Source organism: Struthio camelus, chromosome 3, assembly GCF_040807025.1.
Source record: "Struthio camelus isolate bStrCam1 chromosome 3, bStrCam1.hap1, whole genome shotgun sequence".
NCBI lineage: Eukaryota > Metazoa > Chordata > Aves > Struthioniformes > Struthionidae > Struthio > Struthio camelus.
The window spans coordinates 77,880,643-77,897,037 of NC_090944.1; the positions used below are offsets into that span (position 1 = coordinate 77,880,643).

Below are 16,395 nucleotides of genomic sequence, written 5' to 3' on the forward strand. Positions count from 1 at the left end.
TACTTTAGTAAAGTCAGATTAGTGGCTTCATTAGAAGCAAATTATAAGTTTCCCCATCCGTATTATCACTACTGGTGCGACAGTTCAGCAGTTATGCCTGGCAACCTGCTTGGCTTCCCTGCCAGGGGTTACCTCATTTACAGCAGAAATGAAGTAAGGAAATGGGCATCTCTGAGGGAATAGAGTCCGGCATCTCCCTGTAAACCCACTCTCTCAGCATAAGCTTCTGACAAAAGTATTCATGTTTACCCTCCTGCTGATGCTGCTGTGGAGGCGGAAAACTCAGGGACAGAGCATACAGCCAATATGTCTCAGACTACTGCATCAATTTGTCAGAGTTTATCTGTCAGTACATTGGATTAATAGCTTAGCATCCTGCTTGGCTCTATTTGCTTTTAACACTTTGATTAGCTAAGCACACTCTACACCAGACACTTAGCACAGAGGCTAGCTGTAAGGAGAAACAACAAATCAAATCCCACACACCCAAAGTGTGGGAGGAAAGAGAAGGGAAAGGAAAGCAAATAAAGCCTACGAAGCTTGTCTTGTTCAGCAAAGGGAGAAATTGAGTTTTGCAAAAAGAAAAAACCTCAAAAACTATAGAAGTCAGTGCATTATCCTTTTCATGCAGTAGCATCTCAAAAAAGTAACTCTAATAGAAATTAATTGCTATTAGACCATAACATTTCCATGAAATTTAAAGCATTTGCTAGAACAGAATATTTAATAAAACTCACTGAAAGCCAAGTTATTCTTCTCAAACACTGCAAGAGTTGAATGATTGTTTCTTCCACCAAAAAAAAAAAGAGACACTGTGAGTCCACATTCCATCCCCCTGCCCCAAATTTTCCAACTCTTCTTTCAGCTTAAACACAAGTCTATTTCCCTACAAAATCCGAGTAAGATCTGGTTCGCTACATGGATTTGAAGCATTCTCTTGTAAGTGAAAAGAGCAAAAAACCTTGTTTGTGCAACAAACAAGTGTTCAGAAGCTAAACATTACAAGTTTTCTGGCACTGAATCCATTTAAAAGACAAAAACCCAACTACTTTTACAGATTTTTAATTTTAAGGCTGCAGTTGTGATTTTTCCTCTAGATTCCTTGATGCTATCAAATGTCAAAACAGTCCTAACAGGAAGAACACCCTTTGTCCATGACTTACTAGAAAAACAAAAATCCTTTTCTATCAGACATAGCTGTAATTATGCTGACCCATTACTGTTCTACAAACTTGGCTCTTTAAACTAATAATCATAAATAAGAGCTCTTCCTTTAAATTTTTCCAAAAAATATAGTCTTCTTATAGCCACATTTCCCAGGCAATATCAAACTTCTGTAAGACCTGAAAACACTTGGGACTGATACTGCTGAAATCATAAGGCAGCAGCTCTTTATGTCCAGAGTCAGGTAACTCAGCTGGGTGCTGGCAAATGAGACTTCCAGAGGAGAGAGAAAAGCCAAGTGTCTGCATGGTGGGGAAATCACCATTCACAAGATTACTAAGAAATAAGCAAACCGGAGAGCAGTAGGTGTCTCTAGGGACTGATGGAGAGAGAAGGATTATGTGGACAGCTTCTAGATAGATAATTTTTTTTTGGGGGGGGGCGGGGAAGGGAGACGGGGAGAACAGAATAAACTGATCTGAGAAGAACGCTCTTTCGGGGAACTAATTGCTAAGGTCTACTCAATTCTTGGACAACTGACACACAGGACTACTCTCAAGCATTACAAAGAACTTGTCAGTAGCTTACAGGGCATCAGTCTGTTCTTCCTTTACCTGATATGAGATTACATAATGAGAAAAAAAACATTGTACATGCCAGAGTTTAACATCTTTGCTAAAGGAAAATGCACACACACGGGAAAGCGTGCCTACTCCTAACTTAACTTAGAGCACCTAGAAGAGTTTGCATAACATTCATTTGCATATACTTCTGCAATTTATGTTGTGCTGATGACTGGCAAATGAAAGTCCCAAAGTGGGATGATAGCCAGAAGGCTGAGTAAAGTTTTCCTCTCCTCTTCAGTTCATGTGAAACCTGGTACATGAGTGGGTGGCAAAGAAAGATTAAGGTCTGCTGCAAAATAAGGGGTAGGCAATAATATTAATACTGGATATGGCAAGAGAGGTCACCTCAGAACTTAAAGACAGCTGCTGATGGACATGCACAGCAATGTTGTACAGCAAGGGGAAGTGAATTACCTAAACTGTTCTTTGCAACCAATCCTTCTTTCTTCAAACATGTGCCTCTGTACATGCACGCTGCGGTCAAAGGGCAGCCAAAAAAAAAAAAAAAAAAAAAAACTGGAGAAGGGTTCAGGAATCCAAAAGCCTGCTATTCTCAAGGTCCCACAACACTATGGAGGCCCCAGTAGAGACACAGCATTTGTCCAGCGGAGGGCTACAAAGATGATTAAGGGACTGGAACATCTCTCATACGAAGAAAGGCTGAGAGAGCTGGGCCTGTTCAGCCTGGAGAAGAGAAGACTGAGAAGGGATCTCATCAATGTGTATAAATATCTAAAGGGAGAGCGTCAAGAGGATGAGGCCAGCCTCTTCTCCGTGGTGCCCAGCAACAGGACAAGAGGCAACGGGCACCAACTGAACCACAGGAAGTTCCATCTGAACCTGAGGGAAAACTTCTTTCTTGTGAGGGTGACTGGCACTGGCACAGGTTGCCCAGAGAGGTTGTGGACTCTCCTTCACTGGAGGTATTCAAAAGCCGCCTGGATGTGACCCTGGGCAATATGCTCTAGAGGACCCTGCTTGAGCAGGGAGGTTGGACTAGATGATCTCCAGAGGTCCCTTCCAACCTCAACCATTCTGTGATTCTGTGTTAAAAGAGCAATCACAGCCCCATTCAGCAGCTCTGCAGATCTCAGCAGCTGGCAAATTCCAAACAGCTGCTATTCGTGTGGCTGAGCTCTGCTTGAATGAACTCTAATCAAATGAGCAAGTATTTTGTAAGTGATTAAATTACACATTCTTACACCTTTGCTTTTCCTGTAACTGAAACGGGAAGTCTTCTAGATAGCTCTTTAGGCACACCTAACATCTAAGCATGCAAAGCAATCCTCAGATATAAAGCCACAAAAATAAAATACCACACCATGCATAATAAGAAACTAATCAACCTCCAAATGAAAGGCTGTCTCTCTTCCCTCCTCGAGCATGAATACAAGTACACCTGAGATTTAACTCAAGGATAACCTCCTTAAAGGCAGCCAATTTTCCCCTTCAGAGACAGTTATGGCCTTACTCACTCCCACTGTTCAAGGAGAAAAAAGGCTGTTTGAGGAACAGAAGAAGGAGGGAACACTTTGCTAAATATTTAAGGGTCTTCCCTTAAGGGTAGAATCAATCTCCCTATAGGACCAGAGCAGATCATTAGGGGGGGGGGGGGGAAATGAGGGGGCAGTAGTCTAGCATGTTTTTTGAAAATCTAGTTATAGCTGAATAAGGGGGAAAAAATCCACAATGGGGAAAATCTTCAGCTTGAGGATGTACAGTTAGTAACTTCACCAAACGACTCATGAGTGAAACAGGAAGAAGTGATGTCTTAAGAATCCAGAGTCACAGACAGTAATGCTAAGAAAGGTTGCTAAGGCCTCTCTCTCTGCCCTGACTAAAAGTCTCTTTTGCTGCTAAATAAGTTATTCCTGGCAGACTCTTTCTCGATATTAATAGGATGCTTCTGATGGAAGAACTGATCCATTCTACTCCTGGGGGCCAAACACCAATCCAAACATGATGTTCAGATACTAAAACTCAGCTGAGTAACTAAAAAGATCTAGGTAGCTGTGCCACCTAGATGATAGTCTCCAAATGTAAAAAATACACCTTGAAATCTACTCCGAGAGACACAAGCCGTGCTGAAGTGGCGAGCAGGGAAAGACAGTTTGAGCAGATCAAGGGAAGTCCAGGAAGCCATCCCATGGCCCACACTGCAGTGAGAAGTGTTATACCCTCGAAGAGGTGCTGAGAGACAGACAGCACAGTTGAACAACAGGATATACAGGAAAAGTCACTGTGGCTTAGTCAAGTAGTTCACAAGAATGAAAATACCTCTCCAACTTTACAGCTTCCTTAGTTACATATACATGGAGACAAAGCTTTGGGGACAGTCAGACACTCAAAGTTCTCTGGATATCAGTGCTTCTGAACAGATACATATACAAAGCAAATGAATAAAGACAATCACCCTAATAATCAAACTTGTTTTTCCAAGAAGGAACGCAAAGGGGTAAAGGCTTACACTGCAGCAATCGCAGAACTGTATTCGCTATGCAGTATTTACCATGGAGCAAACATGTACTTTAGCAGACACTGAAGTAGCTGCCATGCCCAAGCTTACTTCTTGGTAAATCATTATTGTGCATATACCTTAACACGGTCGTCCTTGGCACCTCTTTCACTCTTTCAGAAAGATCCTCTTTCCAATGTAACATTTTAACCTATTCTCTCCTTAAACAGGTCTCACAGGAAAAGCAAAAGTGGGAGTGGGCTAGGTTAAGGGACAAGCAGCCTTATGGACTCATATTAGAATCTTCTTCTGGTTAAAAGTATGAAAGCATCAGGAGAAAGGCCTTCCAGAAGCAGCTGATAAGGAGGCTTTAGCAATGCTTCCTGAGGACCCTGCTTGTTCCTCAGCTGCTCCTGTCATCTTGCTTCCTTCCCAAGGTAGCCATTGACCAGTACACAGACCCTTCCAGTATAGCCCCACTGTCTCTTTCACAAGAGTCTCAGCAAAGGAGCTGTGCTTTGTCTGCTTGCAAGCCAAGTCTACCCACTGGGCACTCCTTGCTTTTAGCAGGAAAAAAAAAAAAAAAAAACAGTGGAAGAACCATGAAGAGCAAAACAATTATGCTTTTCTGTTCTTAATTCAAGTTTGCTTTGTTTCAACTTTCAGCCACTAAATAACCCTATATACATTTGGTCACAGAGTTATCTCAGACTTCTGTTTTTGTTACCCAGGCAGGCACATGTAAATGGCAACCCATTCAACATTTTGAATCTTCATTATAAAGGTTCTTTTGCTATCTTAATTATCCTTGTCTTCTCTTGAGCTGACTTCAATCCCTAACAGTTTCTTCTTGAAATACACAAGAGAAATTTCAGATAGTTTTCCAAGGAGCAATCACACCAATACCAAACACAGATGAGAACAACTCCCTATTCTTCTTTGATGTTCTCTTCTAGACATCCCAGGATCAGATTATAAAGATTATGCAAAGTTTCCACCACTATCATTTCTTTGTGGGAGAAGCACCATCTATTTTTGTTTTATAACAGACTACATGTAGGGTTATTACTTTTTGCTTTTTCTGGAGGAGTTGAAGATGATGACGACCAGCAAGGCTTTTCAGATTACCAGTCTGAATGACAAATGCCAAAGATTACTCCTTAAAATAAGGAGTGCTTAGTGAACAATGAACAAGAAACAAAATTTAAAGCAGAAGAGAAAGAATATACTGCAGTGAACCACCTGCTGTCAGACAGCAAAAAAATCAGTGCAACATATGAATGCCACATGTCTCAGGTCACTGCAAGTACGCATGCAAGACAACACTGTCACCATCACCAAGCTAAAAATATTCTGGTAATAACTGGTCAATGGCAAACTGCTACACCAGGATGCAACCTCACAAAACGAGAAGGTAAATGAAAACAAAGCTGTAAGAAAGAGAGCATTCAAGCACTGTAAATTGCAAGACATTACTTTAAAAGCAGTCAGATTTTGCCTGAGGCTACAAGAATATCATGAACAGTGATGGAAGTACTGCAGTTTAACAACTTGCTGTCTGTCACTTGAGCCTTTGCATTCTATTAGGACACACACATACAAAAAAATCTTAAGACAGATCTGTACTTTGGATTGGTATAACCACTCATATGCCAGAGGCTTTGGGTTTTTTTGTTTTTTTTTTTTTTTTAAATATGCAAATACAATGCATTTCAAAGTAAGCAAGCCTCTGTTTCCAGTATTCCAGAATACTGATTGCCTGGAATTTTTGTTAAAATAGGAGTTGGTCACAAATTCCTTTTACGGGTCTGAGTGCAATTTTGTGACTTAGATGTGGAAAAAAAAAAGTTGCTATCAAGCTACATATAAGACTGGAGGATGTTATAGTGTCATCATCTGTAATGAGAACTGGAAGTTACTAATCATGAAAGCAGCAAGCCAGAATAAAACACTTTGGGTATTTTTGTGACTTCTGAAAAACAGTTTCACCCACAACTAATTTTGCTTGTACTTCTATTTAGACACCTTTCATGCTATGCCAATAAAGAGATTATAGAATTAAATGTGAAGTTATTCTGTGTGTGCACAAATAATATTTAATTATGTATGTTTACAAACACACATTTATGCAGTTAAAGAAGCAAGATTTTTTAAAATTCATAAACAGTTACACCGATTGCAACTTTCATGGTGAACCTCCCTGCATATATTTTGGGATAAGGTATTTTAGCATACTGGTTTAACAAAGCAGATTGGGCGCATCTAAGCATGAATGAGTCATGCATGTCCCATGATAATACTTCCACCTTACTACAGGTGAGTAGCAGTGACAGAACAGGAATGATGCTGCAGGACTGCAGTAACTGATGCGAGTCATAACTTCCACAGAAGTGGAACAGTGCATTTGTATTAGGAGCACTGTATTTTCTTCAATCTTAGCGTTTACTGCTGTTTACAGTATTTCCAGGAAGCCTGGGGGAGGGCAGGCATACAACTTTAACAACTACAATTTGTCTTTCCAACATTAAGCTACAACTAGTAGAAGAGACACTAAGTAAAGCTCTGGGAATACCTTTCTCAATGTTTTCCTTGTGCATGTTCAGCACCTTATGTCTACATACCAGCTAACTTAGTTTGGTGTGCAGGAGTTGAGACAACTCCTAAGTTTTCACTAGTCCCAGTTTTCTGAAGGGAGAGGATTTTCCATACCTAAGATGGTCTGTTTGTTTACATATCCTTCAACAAACAGGTAGCAACTTTCCTTCTTTCACTGAGAGAGAAACTATCTTGAGTGATTTCACATTTACTACTGGGCAATAAAGCATGAACATAATAAGATTCTATTAGAGGCTTCTTGTACCTACTCATGGGCCCTCGCTGGTCAGCCCACAACACACCTGAAAACACTTAATATGTAGGTTCACTAAAGTTACACTGGAATTAACCAATAAAAAACTCAATTCACAAAAACATGAACTTGCAGGATATATATTTCATCTGGAACCAAGAGCTGTACAGTCATATTTGTACAGAGGTAGTTTTGGCCATGATCAGAGAATTGGTATTAAGGAAAGGGAACAAACTCCTCTACCAATGCAACTTATGGTTAATAAGAAGGACTAAAGTACTGTAAAGCCACACCTACAGCTCTTATTTCAACATAATGGGTGATCCACTTTCAACATGAAACAGGTAGTATTCAATTTTTCTCAATTTCATTATGCGTTTGTGTTTAATACTAGGTTTTTGTTCTTCAGAAAATAATTAGATTTTAAGTTACAAGGAAAAGGGAGGAAAAGACATGCATACTAAAATATATAGTATACTGAAGTCTATGCCATTTTTACCATATGTAGAAACATGTTATACAGGCTATAACTAACTAGACTACCTTACGACTAATTAAACATACTGTTTGTTCACAGACCACTGATGAAGTCTACTGCAAAGCTAAAAAAACGCTCAGCCTCTCAGCAAGAAGGACTACTTCGCTCTAGTGTAATTAGCCAGATATACACTATGTTTAAAATGGAAAGACCCAGTAGGATAATATTTGTCCACAACTTCTAAAACATTTTAAAGTTAGATAAATGAAAAGTCACCATAAATTGTGGTTCAGAACAGATGCAGATCATGATTGTTAAAACAGTCATTTATTAAGCTGGAACACGTGCAAAATAAACGCAATCTTTGACTCGAGAAGCACTTTCTTGATCACCTAAGTGCAGATTCCCCCAAAACAGAGGGGACTACTTGGAATAAGTCTTAGACAAAACTTGCATTTCCATACAGACTCCAACTACCAGCCCCCCAAGTACCAACAGAATACCATCAAGTTAGCAATCTCTTCGTCACTTACAATGAGAAAAGAAGCACTATTAAATAAAAGTGAATAGCAGGATATCTGTTGTGTGTGCAGCCCCTGGAAGTGACTCAGAGTCAGAGAAATAATAAGGTGGGGGGGGGGGGGAATGTTATCTTTCATCAGAAAGGAGCTTTCCCTTCAGAGTATTTGAAGATACTTTTTTGGTTTAACATGGCATAATCTATATTCATTTCAGTGCCATTATTGCCAGTGTTACTTTAACACCAGAATAGTTTATGGGTAATTTATTGAACTGTACATATGCAATTATAATGAATAATAAAAATAAACGACAAAAAAAAAAAATCTAAGGGCTGATACACTCGCTCCCTGGCTGGCCCAAACGACAGTCTAAAATTAGCAGCCTGTATTGCCATACAAAAGAGTGATGGTTTGACAGAGAAAAAGAGACTTCCCATTCCCTTCCTTTCCTTTCTCCGGGGCTATAGGGTCAAAACTGCTCAGCTCTTGTGTGGGGCCTGGGCTGCGGCCTCTGCCTTTGGCAACTAAGGGTTACTTTATTGTTATTTTTTGACTAATATTTTTAGGAGATCAGATGTTACACCTGCCCATAACATTTGTGATTTAACATCACATTATCCTATCTGTTCTTCCTCTTCTCTATTTTGAGCGTACAAAAAGTCACACAAACAAGGGAAAAACTGACTAAACTGTGGTTAACTTCATTGCTTCCTCTGACTGACTGCTTTTACCCCCCTACAGGTGACTCTCTGAAATAATAATCTCTTCCTAGCTATGCGGGTGAGAGTTGACCGAGTCTCTAAAAGAGCAGTTGACAACTTCACCAAAATGCTGATTGCAAGGACATGACTTAAGGAAGGAACTGGGGAAAAAGAAGAAGAGTGAACTGCCAAGGGTCATGCTGAGTATTTCCCTTCTCTTTAGGAAGTATATTTGTGCCCCTTTTGTACTGTCCCTTCACATCTGTGGCAAAGCCAGGTCTGGCACCCAAATAAAAGTCTCGCTGTGGTCATTGTATCCTTCTCAGTGAAGAAGGGGAAGCAAGAGCACCTGCCTTTGGGTTATGGCTTATATGGCTTATTATCTTTCCAGGAAATGATTTACTAAACACCACCAAACACCTTATAAAAGGATAGACAGGAGTAGGGCAGTGATTAAGCTGATGATCTTTCCATGGCCAAAAAAAAACACCACACCACAGAGGAAACCAAAGGGGCTGGGGGGTGTAGTAGGTAGGTAGGTAGGTAGGTAAAGGCATGCATAGGAACTGATCTGGGAAAACTGTAATGGTTTAGGGTCCTGTATTGCAAGCAGCACCGCTACTTAATAAAAACCAGTCTCCCTCCAGTTCTATGAGGGCATGTTAAGATAGGGATAGGATAAAACGTTGCCATGTAAGAAAGCTGCTGTTTCTTATTCAGTGCACCATGCTACACCTATAAACGTTTTAGTTCCCACTAGCTTGGCCCCTCCATCACCAGTTCTGTCTATTTTAACCCCTTATTTTTCCTACACTCTTAGTTTTCCTATGCTCTATAACCCTGATCACACAAGTTTCATCTATAGATGAAGTGTTTTGCATATTGATCCAGTAACTCATTAAGCCTCTTGAAAACAGTAAGTCAGCTGCTTGCAACTGTGCATCTGAATAAGTCTAAAGTGCCTGAATTAATTCATGCGGAACCATAAATGCAGAACCAAACACAAAGGCATCTAGGAACAAGGAACATGGGTAATACTCACAAAGCAGAAGACTTTTCTTATAAGCACTGGCTCTAATGAGAGGCTAATACTTGTAGGAGACTAGCAACTCTTGTACCACCTTTTGATACAACGCTATGACTAGAGCCAAAGCAACACTCCAGTGCAGCAGGCTTCTGTACACCAAAACACCAACATTAAACCTCTGTATTTGGCATCCTGAGAGGTAGACAAGAGCGGTGCATGCAGTTCTGATATTCCATTTCACAGGTAAGTCACAACAAAGCTGTCTTGAGAGCAGGAAGTGTCTTATACCAAGAAAGAAAACAGGCAGAGGTATTTTGTTGTTGTTTCAATCAAGAGGATGGCCAACCACAGAATTTTTGCAAGGAGAAAATACCATACACTGAGAACTCTGATCCAGTGGGAAAAGATCAGTAACAGCTGGAAGCTGAACCCACACTGCTCAATATACAAATTGAGTCACAAGTTCTTATCAGCAACAAGCCACTGGAATAAGTTACCAGATAAACATCAGAAGCTGCAGAAACCAGTTTTCAAATCAAGATCTGCTACTTTTCTAGAAAACAGAAAACCAAAGAGCAGTTACTGACTCAATTACAGGACAACTAGGGGGAAAAAATAAGTCACTTTCGACAAAATCCTGACCGTGCAATAGTATGGTTCCTGATACAAGGGAGCAGGGGGAACATGCATACGAGCCTGCAGCAATTTCTGCTAGTCTCCCCCAGATCTTGCATGGGCTTGGCTGTACCCAGGTGCACACTCCCCTTCACTTTCTCATATTAATAATAGCAATATAGCACTGCTGCAGTACGCTACGATACACCATTTCTCCCAACTGCTTCACACAATTTAATTGATAATGGAGAGGAGTAAGACATTGATAAGAATAAGGAACTGATACAGAAGATTCAAGCTGTTCACATGAAGTTACTGTATTCCAACATTTGTTATGAAGAAACGGCAAATGATTATATTGACCATGCAATATACACTCTGATCCTTATTTTAATACAATTTATGCCAAGTAATGTGAAGTGTCCATATTTTACATTTTTCCAGCTTCTTCCTCCTCTTTAGAAGTACAATTTTCATAGCTAGATTGACATAGTCATTCTTGATTATTTACATTTATTTTTTTCTCCTACATAGGCAAGAGGGCTTTTCTGCCATCCTCCAGGCATATGCGTACCTTGTGTTAAGCACCAATCAAGCTCTAATAGATACCTCTGCCGCCATTCAAAGTATTCTGTATTTATTTTGCTGCAGGTTAAATTATAGGTTAAATTATACTTTTCCTCTTTCTTCATAAAGAGAACAGTATTCAGATTTGACAGAAGTAAACGCTGCAGGTATTCCAAGCTTCCCCAGCCTTAAAGTTTCCCTAAAAAAACTCCACAAAAGGAAACAAAGTTGGGGCAGGGGTAACAGATAAAGCAGAAGAAATGAAGCTCCCACTCTGTCATCAGGATTTCTATGAATTTGACTGAGGGAGAATGAACTTAGGTAGAATAAATAAAAGTCAATGCTTTCGGATCTCTAAAACCCAAGAGGTACTTCAAAAGCTCTGTGTTCAACCTAAATATTCTGCTGGGCCTTAATAACAATTTAAAAACCTCATACATATACAAACATATATGTATAAATACACACACACAAATATAATTTGTTGATCATCAACGAGACAGTCAGTGAGGTCTTGAGTTCTGAATACGCACATGAACAGAGCTGTTCAGAAGCCAAAGAAAAGATGCATTAATAACATGCCTTGGCCTGGAGCATGATGAAGCACTTGCAGGCACCACAGGGAACTTCTCTCCACTCCACCCTCTCAAACTTCTCTATTAGACAGTAGCAACAAGGCAAACTATATGTGATCACTGAAGCACAGCTAGAATCTTTTAGTTTGAAGCCAGGCAATCTTGTGCAACTCCTGGCACTGTCCAGCTGAATACAAGCAAGCATAAACCAAACACTACACAGTGAAAGAACTGTTGTATCCACTGTCATGCAAAAACATATCATAGATAGTTCAAGAGAGATCTCAGTTCATCTTGAAGTCCTGCAATGTAAATTACAGCTAAGAAAACTAGTAGCTGATTTTTAAGTGCTCTACAAATTAGGAGTGCATTTCCAGCTGCTACAATGGATAAAGCATTTACTTATCAACATGTGAGACCTCTACATGCTGCTGTTGGAAAAAGCAGGTTTTGTTCTTCTGTTGACCTCTAATCATTAAAGTGTTTGTGTGTTCCTGCATGTGGGATATGCTCAGTCTAAAAACCATAATCAACAGCTTGTGTTTAAGATAACATGCATACTCCTATCTAATCCGAAACTAGATACTTACTACATAGTAAACTGACACACTGGACAAAAGAAAAAAAAGTACAGAAAAAACAAAATAAAAACATATCCTTCCAGCAAAACTAAAGTCAACCCCTTCAACTGACCAGAGAATTTCCTTCATCACCCACTGTGCCTGAAAAACCTGCAGACATACCTGATTGTTGCTTTTAGCAGCTGAGTTGGTCTGAGCTGTATTTGAAGAAAGGGAATCAAAAAAGGCTTGGTCAGCTAATGAGTTACCACAGGTAATTCCATCTTTTGCACCCTCATTTATAATCTGAAATAGAAAAAGTTGTTGTAAAACATCAGCCAGGCTTCCATTAGTCAAATTGCACTGTTTATCTTACATCATCCTAACATGCTGGTTACTAGACATTAACATTCTATGACAATTCTATATCAAGGGTTGTATATGCCCTTTTTGAACTTAAATTCAACTGTACCTTCTACTAGAAGTTGTAGAGTAATGTGGAGATAAGTCCTCCACAACAGTTGGAATTGGTTTACCTTATCACAGTGCAACACTGAAAACCTGTGGCAGTGAACACTCATCCATAAATTCACTATGGATTAACAGGGATGTTAATATAACTGCTTGAAAACTGAGAGGATCAGTTCGGGACAAGGTTGGAGAGCCAAATGCTACTAGACCATGAGCTAAAACTAACTGAAGGAAAAAGGGAAAAAAAAAGAGAGAGAGAGACACACACACACAACAATAAAAAAAAGCCACCACACCCACAAGATTATGCCAGCCAGCATTACCCACCCCCACACCCCATCCACTTTAAAAAAAAAAACAAACAAAACCAAAAAACCACAGCACTGGAAAAGGGAACAAGCCTTAAGAGGAGACTTCAGGAATCACAGCCAGAAGTTTTTGCCTAGCTGCCAGCCTGCAGGCTTACCAGTACTGGGGCCCCCCAAGAAAGAGTGAATCAAGACTCCAAGAATTACATTTAGCTACTGATTTCTACCCCTCACCCAGGAATACCAGTTATTAAACAAACAAACCAACACATACACGCACTAAGGAGTCAGCACTGGCCCTCAGGAACAAGACGGGGATGGGATGCTGTATCCTGAACCTCAGAAATGGGGTTCCAGTCCAGAGACTTATCAGCGTGTGGCAAGTCAGCCACAGCAACATCAGTGTAGACTTGTATTACTCAGTTCACTTTCACATCTGCATCCTCAGACATGCAAACAAAACAGTTATTGGACCATGAAAGGCCGAAAACCAGAAGGAAATTCGGAGTAGCCAACACTCGCAGCTAACAGATTACCTGCATTCACTACAGCCAAGCTCTCTTTGCATTTCTTGGGAACCCACTAAGAAGCATAGGAGTTTGAATGAGAAGTCTACACCGATCTCCAAAATCATATACAGTTGCTTCAATGAGATTAAGTATTCTGAGCTTTAATACTGCAAGTTTTAAGTTTGAGCAAAAGAGTCTGATCAGCAAATCAGAGGACAGCTTTTTCAGTAGTTCTGCTTTCTCAGAACTTAACATGCTGCAGTCACTTACTTCAACATAATCTGTTGGAACAAGTCCCCTCTCTCCTTGGCTGTTTTTACCTTCTAACCAGCCTCCACCGACATCCTAGAAAGAAAGGAAGAAAAAAAAGTAACAATAAGGAAGTAGTTTGGCGATGGATCCCACAACATGCTTTAAACAATTCTGGAGGAAGCACTGTCTTGCTTTCAAATGCAAATTGCAATGTTTGAAAGATAGTTATGATTGTATGACCATGAACAAATTCACTTAAATCTGCTGAAGAAGCAGAGATTCATTTAAACAGAGAACACTGACTCATGCACATTTCACACTGCTACTGTGGACTTTTACAAGCATGAGGAAAAGAAGTTAGATTTTGAGCACTTTTGATTATTTATGCAACCACCAGTCAAATGAACCAGTCAATTCTTTGGGCACAGACTGCATCAAAGCATACAGGGTTATTAGTGTGCTGTTTCCAAAGGACTCATTCAACAGACAAAGAAGAAAGAAGACGCAAGAAATGAAGTTATTGGCAATGTCTGCAGAACTTCTGCTTCACTTGCTGAAGGTGCAGTGGTGTGTGTTGAGTGGCAGCCATGACCCACAAAAACCTTAAGGATAATCTCAAAGTTGAGGCACATACCAGACAAGAAAGAATTTCTCCAGGTCTTCCATATAAATCTAATCATTGGCAGGTCTCAGGCTATTTGTTTGGAAAGACCTAACACAGTGCAGCCTTAATCTCAGTGGGGCAACCTCTTATTACTTGTTTTAAGCAACACATATACGTTTTACATACGCTAAAAAGCCTTTGACTTTCCTTAATTGCAAAGGTCTGCAATGCCAGGACAATGTTATCTGGAATAAGCCAGTTCTACCTGAAATCCAGTTATTCCTTGAACATATAGTTACGTATCAAGCTAACTAACAGCTGAGAACTGGGATCACATATGCTAGACAACAGTTACTGAACTTCAGGATTTCTTGATTCATTCTGTAATGGATATATTAGTTTATGCACGCTTTTATTCTTTCACTTAGAAATTTTGTTTAGGCTTCTACGTAGCAAAGAGAAGTCTACTTATGAATTGACTATTTCAAACAGCAAAGTCAATCACTTACTGGAGTAATAGATTTCAGTTTGCTTTTCCCTACGTACCCAAAAGGTTACACTCAAGAACATAAAATAACCACACATCTCTGATTATAAATTCAGTCATCTTGGTTAAGCTGCAAGCGTAATGACTTTTTGAGCTATAAACCACATTTGCACCATTGCACTTTACAGCAGCCACCAACGGACTTTCATGACTTGAGCTACTGCCGTCTGAGCTTATCACATTGAAAATCAGGAGCCTTTGTGGCTGTCTATCCCACAGTGTCATCATGAACGGTATGAAGTAAATACCTTTTTGTTGTTATTTTAAATATACTGCCTTACGAACTAGCAAGAACTGGCTTAAAAGCGGTAAGCCATTTGTTTAGCCTACTCTCAATGTAAAACAACATTAAAAACTCCTTCACTTGCAAACAAGCTGATCTGTTGTGTGGAATAAAGCAGTTAATTTTGTTGTTCCTTTAATTTCGATAAACTTCAAATAAAGTGTTACTTCTGCTACAGCATAGCACCCTGTTCTTCAGCAGGGTGCTGGTTCTCTTTAGTATCTGCTTCAAATATTTAAGTCAGTGCAACTCAAATGAGAACTATGGGTGATTATGCCCTTTAAAGACTTGAGTTCTACAGACTAAACTAATTTCCTATGTTTCCTATGCAACCAGATTAAAAAATAAATCTTTATGTCAAATTTTATTTAAATTGTTTGCACACAAGAAAACCTACACACAACTCAAAAGTTCAATAGACTAACACTTTTGTTACCAATGTAAGAATGTTACAAAAGAATAAAAGCACACCCATCATAAATTAGTGTGTCAAATGTCAGTGCTCAAGAGTACTATTGAAACTCCTTGACAACATTATCTTAATAGTTCCCCAGTCCTCCCCTGCACCTTGCGCGTTTTGCTTTAATTATGAAAGGAGCACAGATTTATTAACAGATGTCATGGTAAGTTCTCTGAACATACTAGTGCCTTGGCATGCTGAAGTCATTAACTAAAAAAAACTCAGAAAACTTTGAAGCGAGTCAGTGTGTCAGAACTATCACTTAAATGCAAGTGGCAAGTACGAGAAAGGTTACATACGCACAAAAAATGGGGAACATTAACCAAGCAAAAAAGGATACCACGTTCAGATGTAAAAGGTATCCCCACTGTTAGTGCCTTCCCTTGCCTTGGCACTGCTCCATTTAAAGGGGGGAAAATGCTGAGCAAAGACTTCTTAAGTGTGCAGGCACCGGCTGACGGGGCTGGGGTAAATGGCCCCATCCTCCAAAAACTGCGCTCGTTCTAGTAACGTTGTGGAAATGAATGTAAAGTTCTATGCATTAATTTATTCGCTACTTTGTCAGGGGAGGGTAGCCAGCACTTTCATTCCAGATGTCACCTAGTACCACTTCTCTTCCCTTTGCTATGAGGAAGTCAGGACATGAAATGGAAACAAGGCTTCAGTGCAGTTTTTCTTACCGGGTTGGTAATTATGATGATCTCCCCTTCACTGACGGTCAGCTCATTGTTTCCAGGCTCAGCAGCAAAGTCATACATAACACGAGCCTGTATGTGGGGAAGAAAATAAAGAAATAAATAATAATACTACAAACAGTAAGCCTT

The 16,395-nt window shown here is 39.8% G+C and overlaps 1 protein-coding gene across 2 annotated transcripts in view; it reads right to left on the bottom strand.

The window, feature by feature from the left end:
- SNX9 (sorting nexin 9) overlaps positions 1-16,395 on the bottom strand; it is a 65,876-nt gene that overhangs the window by 29,297 nt on the left and 20,184 nt on the right. For both annotated transcript variants that reach the window (XM_068938608.1, XM_068938609.1), the window contains 3 exons: positions 16,252-16,338; positions 13,696-13,770; positions 12,321-12,443 (listed from right to left, as the gene is read on the bottom strand). In XM_068938608.1, coding sequence (XP_068794709.1) covers positions 12,321-12,443; positions 13,696-13,770; positions 16,252-16,338 — 285 coding nt within the window. The remainder of the gene's footprint in view (positions 1-12,320; positions 12,444-13,695; positions 13,771-16,251; positions 16,339-16,395) is intronic.